Raw genomic sequence first — 17,299 nt, 5'->3', positions numbered from 1 at the left:
TTAGAAAAACTTGTTTTGCCTTCAGTACTAAAAACAGCTGTAGTTTTAGCACACTGCTGGTGCGTAGTCCGTTTTAACTCACACGCATGATGAAATTAATTATTTCTGACTGATAACTGCATGCATAACAGCTTTAATTGACAATGAATAAGTGAATCCATGATCCCTGGAGAGTTCAACACAGTCATCTTCAATTATATATTCAGGTGTCATTCTCAGGCGGGTGATAAATAGCGCAGCCTCTTAAAGCTGCATTCTTCAACAGTTTCAATGTAATTATTACAACCCTGCTAAAAGAAACATAGACCATAGCTCGCAATCATTACAGCATAAAACAATTGTACTTTATTAAGCAGCATGTTGTTGTGTGATTAGGTAAAACCATCATTTCTAAATTAGTTTTGCGCATTACGGCAACGACTAGACTTCCAAAGTACTTCATTGGCTGTAAAGTATCTTAAGGTGCTATTTAAATGCAAGTCATTATGTTTGTAATACCTTCTACTTCAGCCTGGTTGCCATTATGCCAAAGATTGAATGCTATAAGATCACGACACGGTAGCACAGTGGTTCGCACTGTTGCTTCACAGCGCCAAGGTCACAGGTTTGATTCCCAGTTTGGGTCACTGTCTTTGCGGAGTCTGCACGTTCTCCAAGTGTTTGCGTGGGTTTCCTTCGGGTGCTCCGGCTTCCTCCCACAGTCCAAAGATGTGCAGGTTAGGTGGATTGGCCATGATAAATTGCCCTTTAGTGTCCAAAAAGGTTGGGTGGGGTTACGGGGATAGGGTGCAGGCATGGGCTTAAGTAGGGTGTTCTTACCAAGGGCCAGTGCAGACTCGATGGGCTGAATGGCCTCCTTCTGCACTGTAAATTCTATGATTCTATGAATGGTGTTATGATTCCTGTAGAGCCCAATAACCTGAAAATAAAGGAAAACACCAACAATGTCAATGTAAATATTCGAGGGACAAAGCTTTGCTCTTTAACATTTCACTGCAACAGTCAAACTCAAAATCTACATAAAAGTATGCAAGCATTAACAGACAAATGGGGCCGGTTTCTCAGGCCTCCCAGCTGCGTGTGTTTCCTGGCGGTGGGAGGCGGTGCACTGTTCGCTGGCGCAAGGATTCTCTGCTCCCACATTGTCGGTGGGAATTCCCATTGAAGCCTCCCCACTCCACCAGGAAGGCCACGGGCGGGGGTGCGTAGCCAACAGGACCAGGGAATCCTGCCACCAGCGAACGACTAGAGAATTCCGGCCATAATATTTCAATAGGAATGATGGATGTCATTTTAAATAGTTCATTCAACAAAGATGGTCTCATGAAAGTACAAACATTCCTCGTGCGAACAGACACCAACACTTTGAGAAACCTCTTCGGCTTTTTACCATCAACAACTCTACCTGCTTCTTCCCAAACAGGAATTCTGTGTGTGTGCGTGTGGATGTGCAGGAACAGGGGAGGAATTCTGCAGACTCTAACCAGGCTGAAATTCAAAACCCAAGCTGTTATTTGTCCTTTTTGGTTATCAAGCTCCCATAGATCCCAACCTTAAGTCACATCCTGGTTAATGCTGCTTAGTTAAATACTTGCCTCTCCCTAGCAGCCTTGTCTAGAATCTAACTTCTCAAAAACGATATCATAGCCAGGAAATCCATTAACCTCTGTTCCAGAACTCATTTTGTTCAACTTTGAATGAAAGGAATATCTCACAAATATAAGTTTTTGAAAAAATCAGAGTTTTTCCCCAATGCTCATAGCTTCCATCAGTAAGATAACAAGTGCCTTATCTTGGTATTCCCATCTTATAAATGCTACAGCACCACAGGAGCTGTTTTGACACAAGTTAAATATATGCTGAACTCCGTTGTAAATCTGGCTCATTTCACTACAGAGGCTTTCTTATCAGCGTTACTAAATAATAAACATATTGCACCAACATACCCACCCCCATGGGCACCATGTGTACTTGTGTCCCAGGAAGCTGGTTTTGCTTCATACTATGGGGTAACTATTTTGTGACACCCCCGTTTCAAGTTCCGTCACCATTTTTGTATGCATGGTCTGTTCTGAAGCACCAATGAAATGGGGGACCATTCACCCAACTGATGTAGGTGGTCATAGAATCATAGAATTTACAATGCAGAAGGAGGCCATTCAGCCCATTGAGTCCTTGGCCCTTGGAAAGAGCACCCTACCTAAGCCCACACCTACACCCTATCCCCCTCACCCAGTAACCCCACCTAAACATTTTGGACACCAAGGGCAATTTAGCATGGCCAATCTATCTAACCTGCACATCTTTGGACTGTGGGAGGAAACCGGAGCACCCAGAGGAAAGTCACGCAGACACAGGGAGAACGTGCAGACTCTGCACAGACAGTGACCCAAGCCGGGGATCGAACCTGGGACCCTGGAGCTGTGAAGCCACTGTGCTAACCACACTGCTACCGTGCCGCCCGTGGTGAGCCAGCTCCTGTAATGTTGAGGATCATTTACATACCAAAATAATTTTGTTTATGTTTACAGGTAGCAGCATGAATTAATCACGAAGGTTGGGTTTTGAACAAACCTTCACTGAGCGAGGAACGGAAATACGTGTGATATGCTTTGTGGAAAGTTGCAAGTGTATGCATTTCTCATTATAATTTCTCTGAAAATTGTTTAAAATTTTTTTTCTTAGATGAAACTGGAAGAGCTGGTTGCATCTGGGAGATTTGATGACAAAGAAGATTTCACTGTGATACTTCAACCCTTCCTGAAAACTGCAACACCTCCATTAGATGAGGTAAATTATTCAATCCCACATTTCTACTTCAATGGAATGAATAGTTCGGTCCACAGGGTTCGGTCCTCTGGTCGTAAATATTTACAATCTATATTAATGACTTGGATGTCGGGATAGAAGGTACTATAACCAAATTTGCAGATGACACTAAAATAGGTGGGATAGTAAGTTGCAATGAGGAGATAAGAAATTAACAAATTAATATAGATAGGTTAGGTGAGTGGGCCAAAATTTGGCAAATGGAGTTTAATGTGGAGAAGTGGGAAGTTATTCATTTTGGTTGGAGAAGTGGAAAGGCAACTTATCTAAATGGAGAGAAACATCTGAGTGCTTTGGTGCAGAAGGATCTGGGGTCCTCGTGCATGAATCTCAGAAAACGATATGCAGGTACAGCAGGAATAAGGAAGACAAATGGCAGTGTTGCCTTTAAGCTAAAGGACCAGAGTATAAAACTAGGGAAGTGTTTTTGCAATGTACAAGGCATTGGTGAGACCGCACATGGAGTATTGTGTACAGTTTTGGTCCCCTTATTTTAGGAGAGATGTAGTTTCATTAGAGGCAGTTCAGAGGAGGTTCACTAGATTGATTCCAGAGATAAGGGGTGAGATTCTCCGCAAATGCGGAGAATCGTAAAGGCTGCCGTGGGACAGGCCGTGACCCACGGCAGGCTTCATGCCCACTTCCGGGGCCGATTCTCTTTCCCCCCCCCCCCCCCCCAGGCGGGGCTAGGAGAGTGGCCCCGTGCGTCACGGCGGCGCGGCCTTGACGACGGTCATCAAGGCCGCATGCCAAGCATCACACCGGCTGACGCGGCCGATGACGTCAGCCGCACATGCGCAGGTTGGACAACGCCAACCCGCGCATGCGCAGTTGGCGTCTTTTCCCTCAGCTGCCCCGCAAGACATGGTGGCTTGATCTTGCGGGGCAGCGGAGGGAAAAGAGTGCGTCCGTTACGGACGCACGGCCCGCGATCGGTGGGCACCGATCGCGGGCCTATGCACCCCTTGGCACGGCCGCCAATCGAGCCCCCAGATGCCCCAAATGGGCATCTGGCCCCCATTTCACGACGGCAGCAAGCAGGTGTGTTTGCTGCCGTGTTGAAACGGGTGTGAAGGCCCGGCCGCTCGGCCCATCGGCCTCGGAGAATCAGCCTCGTAAAAAACGGCGAGCGGTGATTCGTGGCGTGGGTCAGGCGTGGGGGGGGGGGGAGAATAGCGGGAGGGCGTTAAAAATGTCGGGAGGCCCTCCCGGTATTCTCCCACCCAGCGTGGAGGGCGGAGAATCGTGCCCAAGGGGCTGGATTTCCCACCCCGTCGCGCCACAATTCTGTTTCAGCATCCGGCAGGATGCTCCATTACAGCAGCTGGTCAAAGAGGTTTCCCGTTGTCGGGAAACCCCTGGGCTGCCGGCAAAACGGAGCTTCCTGCTGGTGGAGAATCTGGCCCAAGAGGTTTGTCTTATGAAGAGTGATTAAGCAGTTTAAGCCTAATATCTCTGGAGTTCAGAAGAATGAGAGGAGATCTAATTGAGGTATATAAGATGATAAAAGATATTGACAGAGTAGATGTAGAGTGGATGCTTCCTCCTGTGGGGTAATCTCGAACGAGAGGTCATGGTTTTAGGATAAGGGGTAGCAGATTTAAAACAGAGATGAGGAGAAATTACTTCTCTCAAAGGGTCCTGAATCTGTGGAATTCGCTACCCCAGAATGCGGTGGATGCCGGGACATTGAGTAAATTTAAGGAGGAGATTTTTAATTAGTGATGGGTTGAAGGGTTATGGAGAACAGGCAGAAAAGTAGAGTTGAGGGCGAGAGGGGATCAGCCATGATTGTATTGAATGACGGAGTGGACTGGAGGGGCTGAATTGCCCACTCCTGCTCCTAGATCTTGTGTTCTATGTTTTTATGTATGCTACAATATTAGGGGCGATTTTGCACCCACATTAGCCATCAGCGAGAACAGTGACACAGGCGCAAAATCTCAAGGTTTTGGGTTTTTCTATTCCGACGTTGCAGGGTGTCAGATACTGTTTGGTCGGTCTTAATTAAGTCTTTGTAGTGTTAAGTAGCTTAAATGTATGTATATATAAATTACAGGAACTATGTACATATACACAGTAAATGGTTCAAGCTAGGGGCCGGTTATGTGTTCTCTTATATCACTGTGTGGGCAGTACTGTATAAGTCCATGTTAATCCGATATGTGCCACAGCCTGATATTACAATAGGGACAATGTTTCCCATGATGACATGACTTGCACATGCGCAGCCTCGGTGACACCTTAAGCTATATACAGTTTCTGTTGAAACAACAAGAACAGCTGTCATGACGTTAGTGGACAGATAAGCATTCAAGTTACTCAATGTAGATAACGTGTGTTTTGTCTTTTGATCAAGGTTACAATGAAGACTTTTGGAATATAATCTCTCTTACATTTTCTTCTCTCAAGGGTAGAATTAAACTCTCTGGTCAAGAATGTTAGGGAATCAGTTGCAGTATATTTTGTCTTACATTGTTCTGAAAGCACACCTCAAACCAACTTCAAAAAGCACTGTGTCAATGCCAAACTCAGTTGCAAAGGTAAAAGATCAGTCATTTAAATAGCAGAATCAAGCACTTGCACTTTGCTGAATTATTGTTTCAGAAATCAATCTTCCATTAAGGTCATCCAGCCACCCAAACTTCTCCATGTTGTTTGATTGAGTTCCGGTCCCTGCACTCAGAAGTTGCACAAAGCTCTTTGGAATCTTGTGAAAAGGTTCAAAAGGATTATATCTGATTTTTATTTATTCATTCAGGCTGGGGAGATTGATTACTCCTTTTTTAGTCCTGACTGTTTCCATTTTACCATCAAGGGACATAAGGAGATGGCGAAGGCACTTTGGAATAATATGGTAAGAATGAAACTTCTAAATCGTCTACTGGGGGATTAGAGAGCTGTTCTTTATAACAGAAGAATAAATGCTTATTAGAGAGCTGTTTTATAAAGCAGAAGAATAAATGCTTATTCCTTCAATGGGCTACAAAAACTTGCATTTATATTGTGACTTTTACTCGATAAAGCACTTTGTTTTACATTATTAAACAAAATAGGGCACTGAGGTACATCAGGCGATATTAGGGTCGGTGTCAACGAGATGTATTTTAAGGAGTGTGTAAAAGGAAGAAAAGAGGGAACAAGATGGAGAGGTTCAGAGACGGAATCCCAGAACTTTGAGCCTAGACAGTTCAGCGTACAGCAAACAACCACTGCGTGATTATAATTGGAGTGTTCAAGAGATCAGAGTTAGATGAGTGCAGATATCTCAGGAAGATTGTAGGGGTCGAGCAGATTACAGTACTAGGGAGGAACCTGTGGTAAACCACGCTATTGTGTCTATTGTATTATATTCACTGTGCTGTATTGTACATGCCTGGGCTTGTCCAGGCTGGCTCCGCCTATGGCTCCTCCCCTCGGGCTTCTGTATAAAAGTGGCAAATCTCCACCTCCGGACCCAGTTTGTGTCCAGAGGCAGGAGGCTTGCTGTTTAGAGAATCGTGAATACAGCCTAGTCCATCACACAAAGCTGCCTCCCATCCATTGTCTCTGTCTACACCTCCCGCTGCCTGGGGAAAGTGGACAGCATAATCAAAGATGCCTCCCACCCGGCAAACGGGGATATGAGTTTTAAAATGGTGGCATTTTTTAACCTGAAGCCAGTGTAGGTCAGCGAGCACAGGGGTGATGCGTGAATGGGATTTGTTGCAAGTCGAGACACTGGTAGCAGAATTTTGGATGAGCTCAAGATTACAGGTTAATATGTAAAACTGGCCACGGCATTAGATAGATAACAAAGGCATGGATGAGGAGCTGAGGCAGGGCAGAGTCGGGCGATGTTACAGAAATAGGTGGCTATGGAAATGTGTGATTGAAAGCAGTGGTGAGCGGTCTGGTTCAGTCTCAGACATTTCATTAGAGAGAGGGCTGGATAAGGAGGGGCGATATTGGCTGAGCCTTACCAATATTTAGTTGGCAAAAAGTTTTCTTCATCCAGTATTGATGTTGGATTGGATTTTGTTTATTGTCACGTGTACCAAGATACAGTGAAAAGTATTTGTCTGCGAGCAGCTCAACAGATCATTAAGTACATGAAAAGAAAAGGAAATAAAAGAAAATACATAACAGGGCAACACAGCGTACACAATGTAACTCTATAACGCCGGCATCGGGTGAAGCATTCAGGGCTGAAGTGTTAATGAGGTCAGTCCATAATAGGGTCATTTAGGAGTCTGGTGACAGTGGGGAAGAAGCTGTTTTTGAGTCCGTTTGTGCGTGTTCCCGGACTTTTGTATCTCCTATCCGATGGAAGAAGTTGGAAGAGTGAGTAAGCCGGGTGGGAGGCATCTTTGATTATGCTGTCCGCTTTCCCCAGGCAGCGGGAGGTGTAGACAGAGACAATGGATGGGAGGCAGCTTTGTGTGATGGACTAGGCTGTATTCACGATTCTCTGAAGTTTCTTGCAGTCTTGGGCCGAGCAGTTGCCATACCAGGCTTTGATGCAGTCAGATAGGATGCTTTCCATGGTGCATCTGTAAAAGTTGGTAAGAGTTAATGTAGACATGCCGAATTTCCTTAGTTAATTTTAGAGGATGTTATCGACACCATGTCAGGAAACTTGCACTGGTGGGCAGAATGGCCCCAGTTTGATGAAATCACAAAATTCTTTTGATCGTATTGATATTTCACTAGACCAAAGCAAATCTTCTTCCAAAATGATGAAATAATGATTTCCTTTTAATGGACATGTGGGAAAGGATGTGGAAGGTGGAGGGCTGAGTATATTTTTGGATGAGAGGGAAGGTAGACACTTGTACATCTAACTAAATACTGGGAGGAACATATATGTATAGACATATATATATGTGCGTGCGTGCATGTGTGTGCGTGTGGTCAGATGGCTAAAAGGTATTAAAGAGTGTCTTAAAGAAGGAAAATGAAGTAGAGAGGGGCAGAGATGTAGGGATGCAATTCCTGAGGTAGGTTTAGGTCGAGGTAACTGAAAGCACAGTCACCAGTGATGGAGAAATTATCATTGAAAATGCACAAGAGACCAGAATTAGAGGAGCACCGATATCTTGAAGGTTTGTGAAGTTGGAGGAGTTTTCAGAGAAAGGGAGGGGAAAAGCCCTGGAGGAATTTGGAAAACCAGGATTAGAATATTAAAATCAAGACATTGCTTGACCATGAGAGTCAGCCGATGAGAGAGTCAGCCAGCACAGAGTGGTAGGGGGACAGGAACTGCTGTGAGTGAAGTCCCAGGCAGCAGAGTTTGGGATGACCAAAACTAATGACATGTGTTTTTTTTTTTTAATTCCCTTCTTTGTTCCAGCTTCAGCCGGAAGGCCAGAAGGTGGAAATTTACTCAGTTTCCAAACCGGTGCAGCTCATTTGTCCAACAAAGGTATGGCAGAAATGTTGCGAGATTTGGATGAGTAATTTAATAAGGCAGTGTTCAATTTAGGATAAAATATTTGGTGCATTCTCATATCAAGTTTTACAGCTTTAGAAATAAGTGGTGATTTTTCTCTGCTGATTCTGTTCAATGGTTATTGAAGAAAGAAAATGTTTCTTGCAGTGTAGTACAATAAATTCCCATTTCTAATATTCCTGTGTCAGCATTAAAGACTCTCTGGTAAAGTACAACACATCACAAATAGCTGCTGGGCAAAACTCCCCTTTCTCTTCAATAAACGTGAGAGAACTAAATCCAAGTTGCAAAAACAAATTCAAGAGAAATCCAAGACGAAAACAAAGAAACCAAACTTTCTTGGTTCGGGCATGGTAAAGGTGTGACTGCGAGATCAAGGCCAGAATTTTATGGTCGCCTGCCGGTCAGTGTTTATCCCTGCAGGATGGCTTACTCAAACTTCAGTAGGCAGGGTTGTGCCTCCAATACTGTCCCATTTTTAAGGGCAAACATCACTCAAGGTGTGGGCCCTCTGAATACTCCTTCTCCATCTCCCTTCTATATCACCATCCCCAACCATCTCCCAGGCCTCCTAACAACATTGCGAGATACCCATCCCTGCACTTGTCTCTGTCCTTGGGCTCTGGCACTTTGGGCTGGATTCTCCAAGCCGCCGCGCCACATATCTGTTTCAGAAAGCCGGCAGAATACTCCGTTACGCCGACTGGTCAATGGGGTTTCCCATTGTGGGACAGCCCCATGCCATCAGGAAACCCCCGGGCTGCCGGCAAAACGGAGCAACCCGCCGGCGGAGAATCCAGCCCTTTGCCTCTGGAACAACCTGTCGTCCCAGCGGCGGTCACTGCTCGCGGTGGCGCTACTGGGTCTACGGAGTTGATGGTCAATCTGATTGGCCAGCAGTATTCTGAGGTGGGACTTCCTGTCGAGTGAGAGGCAGAAGTCTCACTTCCAGCCCATTAACACTCCTCAAAGTGCTTCTGCCATGAATGTGGGTGAGACAGCTTTATTTTTAAAACAAAAGACTTAGTCCCTACTTGTATCTTTAAAACATTTGTCGTTACTATTATGGGAACTGCATTCGGTCGTTCATTCTCTTGAGCCTATTCCACTATCTAATGAGATCATGGCTGATCCTCGCTACATGTATGGTGATTGGCTTCACTGCCCTTAATTTTTTAAGCCATCAAAGCATCTATTGCTCTTAGATTTAAACTTATTAATTGAACCAGCTGGCTATGATTTTAATGTATATCCCTTTGTTCTGGGCTCTTTCATCAGTGAGAAATGTTTCTTTCCATCAATCCTTTCAAGTCTATTAAAAATCCTCAGAACACCAATCAAACACGTTGTGACTATCTAGTTCATGCTTCATATGTTTTGGAATATAACCTTCATTTTAGGGTCTAATGTTTTAACCGTAGTAAATGGGGGTATCTGATTGAGAAACTGCTCAAAGCTGCCCTGAAGTAAATGCAATTCATACAAGCTTGGAATTTATTACACTGTAAAGTTTAGGGCCAGGTTGACTTAAAAGCTTAGCAGCTAGAAAGGTAAGATCATAAACAACAAGTGGGCTCACTTAGCTAAAGAACTGGAGACATTGGGCAGGATTCTCCATTTCTAAGACCATGGGCTGGATTCTCTGGTCGCTGACGCCGAAACCGCGTTCGGCGAACGGCCGGAGAATCTGAGTTCCCAACCAAATCGGGGGGGGGTGGTGCCGCTTTCCCGATGCTCCACTCCCTCCAAATCGGCAAACTCGAGAGTGTGCCGCGTGCTGTATCGACAGCCTCAGGACTTTGCCTGAGGCCCGCCCTCCGATGCTCCGCCCCCGACTGGCCGAGTTCCCAACGGCGTTGGACTCAGTCCAGCGCCGCCACAGTCGGGGGAGGGCCGATCCGCGGGCAGGGGGGGACATTATTCAGGGTTGGGGGCACTGTGGGGGGTGGTGGTCCAGGGCTTGCGAGCCGGCTGAAGGAAGGGGCTATTATGCGGGCCAGGTCAGGGAGTGGCTGTCGCCATGTTGCACGCGCGGCGGCTGCAGGCTGCTGCCGTGCGTATGTACGGCCACAGACCCAGCAATTCTCTGAGGCATATCGGCAGCTAGAGCCGGATGCTCAATGCTGCCGTCCGGCTAGCCCCGAGCATAAACTGAGAATAGGTGGCTATTTTATGCCAGTTTTTCTGACTTACTGACTTTTATGACAGAAAACCTGGTGCCTCACCTGGGCCGGTTCCATTGAGGGGCTAGCATCGGTGCCGCCTGGGACACAATAGATTCCAATGAAAAACGTTACGGGATATGCCGGGTCGGTGATCGTCACTCAGGAGGCTGACAAGCTGCTGCCGCACATACACATTACAATCCCGACACACACTCAAGGGAGGTTGATGGAGAATCCCGCCATTCATATTTGCAGTTATTCCGGTAAAAGTTATTCGGGTGTTTTCCCAGAATTAAGGAAAGCTTTAGAATTAAAAGGTAGGTAAGTTGCATTTCTACTGGGAACAGGGCCATTGTGTGTCATGTTTCCATGGCGATGAGTGAAGCTCAGTGAGATTTTTTATGTCGGAGTATATCTCTGTTAGGACATATCCAGCAGGAAAGACTGCTTGTTGTTTGTAAACTGCAGCTTAGCGGCTGTGTCATCTTTGGGTCTTATGTAATTTATAGCTCCTTGAAGTCAAGAGATAAAGCCAGATCGACAGCTGAAGGAGAGTAAATAGTACTGCCTGTGATTGGGAGCTAATATTCAGTGTAATATCACAGTAAAGCTGTGACCGGATTGGCTTGTTGGGAATCTGCACTGAATTTAAAAAAATTAAGCATTTTAAAACTAATTAAACATAATTACTTATTACTTAATTATAATTTAGAGGGGTACCTATGCCAGAGATCGGAGAGTGCTGTATTGAGCTTTGACATTTATAGTAGAAATCTAGTGCTAGGAAACATATAGTTAACAGTAACTTTTTTTTAACTTTTAAATTTAATTTACTAATTAATTGATGCAATGTCAATTAGAAGGGTGCAGTGCTCTGACTGTGAGATGTGGCAGGCTGGAAGCCTCCCGGACCTGCCACATCTCACAGTCATCTGCATCTTCATCTGCAGAAAGTGCACCCAACTGGAGCTCCTCACAGACCGCAAGGTTCGGTTGGAGCAGCAGTTGGATGCACTTGGGAGCATACAGGTGGCGAAAGCGTCATAGATAGCAGTTATATAAATGTGGTCACACCCAAGGTGCAGGCAGAGAAATGGGTAACCACCAGAAAGGGCAGGCAGTCAGTACAGGAATCCCCTGTGGTTGTCCCCCTCTCGAACAGGTATACCCCTTTGGATACTGTCGGGGAGGGGATAGCCTATCAGGGGAAAACAGCAGCAGCCAGAGCAGTGGCACCACGGCTGGCTCTGATGTTCAGAAGGGAGGGTCAAAGCGCAGAAGAGCAATAGTCATAGGAGACTCTATAGTCAGGGGCACAGATAGGCACTTCTGCGGACGTGAAAGAGACTCCAGGATGGTATGTTGCCTCCCTGGTGCCAGGGTCCAGGATGTCTCCAAACGGGTAATGGGCATCCTGAAGGGGGAGGGCAAACAGGCAGAGGTTGTTGTACATATTGGTACTGATGACATAGGCAGGAAGGGGCATGAGGTCCTGCAGCAGGAGTTCAGGGAGCTAGGCAGAAAGTTAAAAGACAGGACCCCTAGGGTTGTAATATCGGGTTTACTCCCTGTGCCACGTGCCAGTGAGGCTAGAAATAGGAAGATAGAGCAGCTAAACATGTGGCTAAACAGCTGGTGTAGGAGGGAGGGTTTCCATTATCTGGACCACTGGGAGCTCTTCCGGGGCAGGTGTGACCTATATAAGGACAGGTTGTATCTAAACTGGAGAGGCATAAATATCCTGGCCGCGAGGTGTGCTAGTGTCACACAGGATGGTTTAAACTAGTATGGCAGGGGGGTGGGCACCGGAGCAATAGGTCAGAAGGTGAAAGCATTGAGGGAGAACTAGGGAATAGGGCTAGTATGGCTCTGAGGCAGAGCAGACAGGGAGATGTTGCTGAACACAGCAGGTCTGGTGGCCTGAAGTGTATATGTTTTAATGCATATTAAATGCATTATTAATGCATAATAATGCATGTTACGGGTAAGGCAGGTGAACTTAGAGCTTGGATTAGTACTTGGAACTATGATGTTGTTGCCATTACAGAGACCTGGTTGAGGGAAGGATGGGATTGGCAGCTAAATGTTCCAGGATTTAGATGTTTCAGGCGGGATAGAGGGGGATGTAAAAGGGGTGGCGGAGTTGCGCAACTGGTTAGGGAGACTATCACAGCTGTACTACGAGATGACACCTCAGAGGGCAGGGAGACCATATGGGTAGAGATCAGGAATAAGAAGGGTGCAGTCACAATGTTGGAGGTTTACTACAGGCCTCCCAACAGCCAGTGGGAGATAGAGGAGCAGATAGGTAGACAGATTTTGGAAAATAGTAGAAACAACAGGGTTGTTGTGATGGGAGACATCAACTTCCCCAATATTGACTGTGACTCACTTAGTGCTAGGGGCTTAGACGGGGCAGAGTTTGTAAGGAGCATCCAGGAGGGCTTCTTAAAACAATATGTAGACAGTCCAACTAGGGAACAGGCTGTACTGGACCTGGTATTGGGGAATGAGCCCAGCCATGTGGTAGATGTTTTAGTAGGGGAGCATTTCGGGAATAGTGACCACAATTCAGTAAGTTTTAAAGTGCTGGTGGACAAGGATAAGAGTGGTCCTAGGGTGAATGTGCTAAATTGGAGGAACGCTAATTATAACAATATTAGGCAGGAACTGAAGAACCTAGATTGGGGGCGGATGTTTGAGGGTAAATCAACATCTGACATGTGGGAGGCTTTCAAGTGTCAGTTGAAAGGAATTCAGGACCGGCATGTTCCTGTGAGGAAGAAGGATAAATACGGCAAATTTCACGAACCTTGGATAACGAGAGATATTGTAGGCCTCGTCAAAAAGAAAAAGGAGGCATTTGTCAGGGCTAGAAGGCTGGGAACAGACAAAGTCTGTGTGGAATATAAGGAAAGTAGGAAGGAACTTAAGCAAGGAGCCAGGAGGGCTAGAAGGGGGTCACAAAAAGTCATCGGCAAATAGAGTTGAGGAAAATCCCAAGGCTTTTTACACGTACATAAAAAGGAAGAGAGTAGCCAGGGAAAGGGTTGGCCCACTGAAGGATAGGCAAGGGAATCTATGTGTGAAGCCAGAGGGAATGGGCGAGGTACTAAATGAATACTTTGCATCAGTATTCACCAAAGAGAAGGAATTGGTGGATGTTGAGTCTGGAGAAGGGTGTGTAGATAGCCTGGGTCACATTGAGATCCAAAAAGACGAGGTGTTGGGCGTCTTGAAAAATATTAAGGTAGTTAAGTCCCCAGGGCCTGATGGGATCTACCCCAGAATATTGAAGGAGGCTGGAGAGGAAATTGCTGAGCCCTTGACTGAAATCTTTGGATCCTCACTGTCTTCAGGTGATGTCCCAGAGGACTAGAGAATGGCCAATGTTGTTCCTTTGTTTAAGAAAGGTAGCAAGGATAATCTAGGGAACTACAGGCTGGTGAGCCTAACGTCAGCGGTAGGGAAATTACTGGAGAGAATTCTTCGAGACAGGATCTACTCTCATTTGGAAGCAAATGGGCATATTAGTGAGAGGCAGCATGGTTTTGTGAAGGGGATGTCATGTCTCACTAACCTGATAGAGTTTTTAGAAGAGGTCACAAATATGATTGATGCAGGTAGGGCAGTGGATGTTGTCTATATGGACATCAGTAAGGCCTTTGACAAGGTCCCTCATGGTAGACTGGTACAAAAGGTGAAGTCACATGGGATCAGGGGTGAGCTGGCAAGGTGGATACAGAACTGGCTAGGTCATAGAAGGCCGAAAGTAGCAATGGAAGGGTGCTTTTCTAATTAGAGGGCTGTGATGAGTGGTGTTCCGCAGGGACCAGTGCTGGGACCTTTGCTGTTCGGAGTATATATAAATGATTTGGAGGAAAATGTAACTGGTCTGATTGGTAAATTTGCAGATGACACAGAGGTTGGTGGAATTGCGGATAGCGATGAGGACTGACAAAGGATACAGCAGGATTTAGATCATCTGGAGACTTGGGCGGAGAGATGGTAGATGTAGATTAATCCGGACAAATGTGAGGTAGGGAATATATAGTGAATGGTAGAACCCTCAAGGGTATTGAAAGTCAGAGAGATCTAGGTGTACAGGTCCACAGGTCACTGAAAGGGGCAACACAGGTGGAGAAGGTAGTCAAGAAGGCATACGTCATGCTTGCCTTCATTGGCCGGGGCACTGAGTATAAGAATTGGCAAGTCATGTTGCAGCTGTATAGAACCTTAGTTAGGCCACACTTGGAGTATAGTGTTCAATTCTGGTCGCCACACTACCAGAACGATGTGGAGGTTTTAGAGAGAGTGCAGAAGAGATTTACCAGGATGTTGCCTGGTATGGAGGGCATTAGCTATGAGGAGCGGTTGAATAAACTCGGTTTGTTCTGACTGGAACGACGAAGGTTGAGGGGCGACCTGATAGAGGTCTACAAAATTATGAGGGGCATAGACAGAGTGGATAGTCAGAGGCTTTTCCCCAGGGTAGAGGGGTCAATTACTAGGGGACATAGGTTTAAGGTGTGAGGGGCAAGGTTTAGAGTCGATGTACGAGGCAGGTTTTTTACACAGAGGGTAGTGGGTGCCTGGAACTCGCTGCTGGAGGAGGTGGTGGAAGCAGGGACGATAGTGACATTTAAGGGGCATCTTGACAAATACATGAACAGGATGGGAATAGAGGGATACGGACCCAGGAAGTGTAGAAGACTGTAGTTTAGTCGGGCAGCATGGTCGGCACGGGCTTGGAGGGCCGAAGGGCCTGTTCCGGTGCTGTACTTTTCTTTGTTCTTTGTTTATAAAATGTTAGTAAGAGTGGGAAAGACAAAAGACTGGAGGCTCAAAGAAAAAGTTATCCTCAGTGAAAGGCAGTTGGCATTCTGGATGTAATCAGTTTGATTGCATTCTGGAACCATAACAGCAGGCTATTGAAACCAAGGGTGTTTCCTGATGTTTTAAGCCAAAGCGCAGGCGTCACAGGATGGCTTGTGCTTGAGTTGTAGAATCCAGACTTATGAGGGCTTTAATGATATGTATACATGTAGATACCTAAAGTGTTAATTATAACATCTAGCTGTAACACTACCACTAGTGGGCACCACTAGATCCCACTATAAGTATCAGCTCCCAGAGAATCTTGGTCTCTTTCAACCCAGGAGTGACTAGACTGCAGTAGTGTATGATAGATAGATCACAGCACGTGTAGTTTTGAATCAGTTAATACATTAATATTTAATTACTTGATTACTAGTGATAGTTCTGTAGAGTGTCTTACTCAATTATTATTAATTATTAGTTAATAAATAAATTTACTCGTGGTTTCTTCAAGATCACACCATCAGACCTTCTGGATGTACAGCAACAATAACAAAACATATTACTGAACACTGTAATATAACAAGGGCCGGTAAAGAAATGGGGGAGGGGGCTTTTTTATCCAATAATTGATGGAAATTAAATGAAATCTTGCGCCTTGGAGAATAACTGGAAAACTGACGAGAAATCAGAGTGATTTCCAGAGAGCTGTGATATTCATTTGCTTTTGTCCCAAGACAAAAAATAAAATTAACTTTCAAGATTTCCTAAGGTTTTCAAGACTTCTTTGGCGGGAAGTAAAAAGCAAAACAGCAGTGCCCACCATGACCTGCCAGTAGCAACTTGCGTCATGTGGCCCTGGACCTCTTCACCTCTGGCTTCTTCCAAGGATCTGTTGAAGACCATGCTGGTTTTTCTCAAGTAACCCATTTCTCATCTCACTGATGCCCCATTTGTGAGAACTGGGCAGTTTATAATTTCATGGAGATGGGGGCTTTGGAGACAGGAAGGGCAATGTGTTGGATTTGTGCAGATAGCGTGGGTCTCTATAAGCTATAGTGTTCAGTTAATAGTATTTACACTGTTTAACTCTTTTTGATATATAATAAAGTTTGTTTTTGTTTAAAAAAGTGAAATCATGTGGCAGGCATAGTTTTGTTGGTTAACTGTTGGTTGTTCAGGTTTTTCACTAACTGAATCACAGAAAATAACACTTAACCTTTTATTTTCCAGGGAATATAATGCTAGTTTATGCAATCTCTCCTCATAATTTAACCCTTTGAGTCTTGCTAAAATGATGCTGCATCTGCACTGTACTTCTTCCAAGGCCAATATATTCTTCTTAGGGTGTGGTGGCCGCAGCTTACGAGATGTGGTCTGAAATAAATGTTCGGCTGCTTGTTAGTAACACAGCTTCTTGGTCTCTTTGCAGGAATGCCCTTACATTTATACCCGATGGAACAGCGTTGCCTCTTTGCCTCCACCATCTACCAGTGTGTCTGCTGCGTGGGCACAAATAGATGTGTCTGTATTTACCTTGCCTCTTGTGCTTTTTGTCAACTTTTCTTGATTTGCTTCAATCAGGCTTACAAAATGTTATCGAAATGTATATAAATAATAAGCATCGAAGATGAATTTCCGCTGTAAATTGATGCAAGAGAACAGCTCGGTGCTCCCAACTACAAAGACGAAAATGCCCAAGTGCCCAAATATATGGCTGCAATGGATTAATATTTTGAAGACACTACTCACTCCTTTGTGACTATATTAAAAGAAGTAACATGGATTCATTGAGCTACTCATACATTTTTTTTAACGTGCATGTATCGGTTTTAACAAAGATTATCAATGTTGCTGGCCATGATTTTCTATGCGTTAAGGTGAATGAATGAAATGTGCTCGAGCAGTATTTTTAGGTCGCAATGGGCTGAGTGCAGGGGTGGACAGGCTCAAGATGTAAGTGCCGCTGACTGAAATACCAGTTTGACTTCATCATTTTGTGGGCACTTTGCTCAGGACGGGCGAAGATAGGACCCAGCAACCTGCCCAAATTTGG

The 17,299-nt window shown here is 45.2% G+C and overlaps 1 protein-coding gene across 1 annotated transcript in view; it reads left to right on the top strand.

Annotated features, from left to right (window-relative positions):
• si:dkey-177p2.18 (phospholipase B1, membrane-associated) overlaps positions 1-17,096 on the top strand; it is an 85,935-nt gene extending 68,839 nt beyond the window's left edge. Inside the window, exons 13-16 of the mRNA XM_038790334.1 lie at positions 2,686-2,790; positions 5,591-5,686; positions 8,162-8,233; positions 16,676-17,096. Of these exons, the coding sequence (XP_038646262.1) occupies positions 2,686-2,790; positions 5,591-5,686; positions 8,162-8,233; positions 16,676-16,813 (411 nt within the window). The 3' untranslated portion in view covers positions 16,814-17,096. The remainder of the gene's footprint in view (positions 1-2,685; positions 2,791-5,590; positions 5,687-8,161; positions 8,234-16,675) is intronic.
• The last annotated feature ends 203 nt before the right edge of the window (positions 17,097-17,299 follow it).

The sequence above is a fragment of the Scyliorhinus canicula genome, chromosome 2 (genome assembly GCF_902713615.1).
Source record: "Scyliorhinus canicula chromosome 2, sScyCan1.1, whole genome shotgun sequence".
NCBI lineage: Eukaryota > Metazoa > Chordata > Chondrichthyes > Carcharhiniformes > Scyliorhinidae > Scyliorhinus > Scyliorhinus canicula.
The sequence above is the reverse complement of the archived record's forward strand: the minus strand, read 5'-3'. Positions and strand labels throughout refer to the sequence as shown.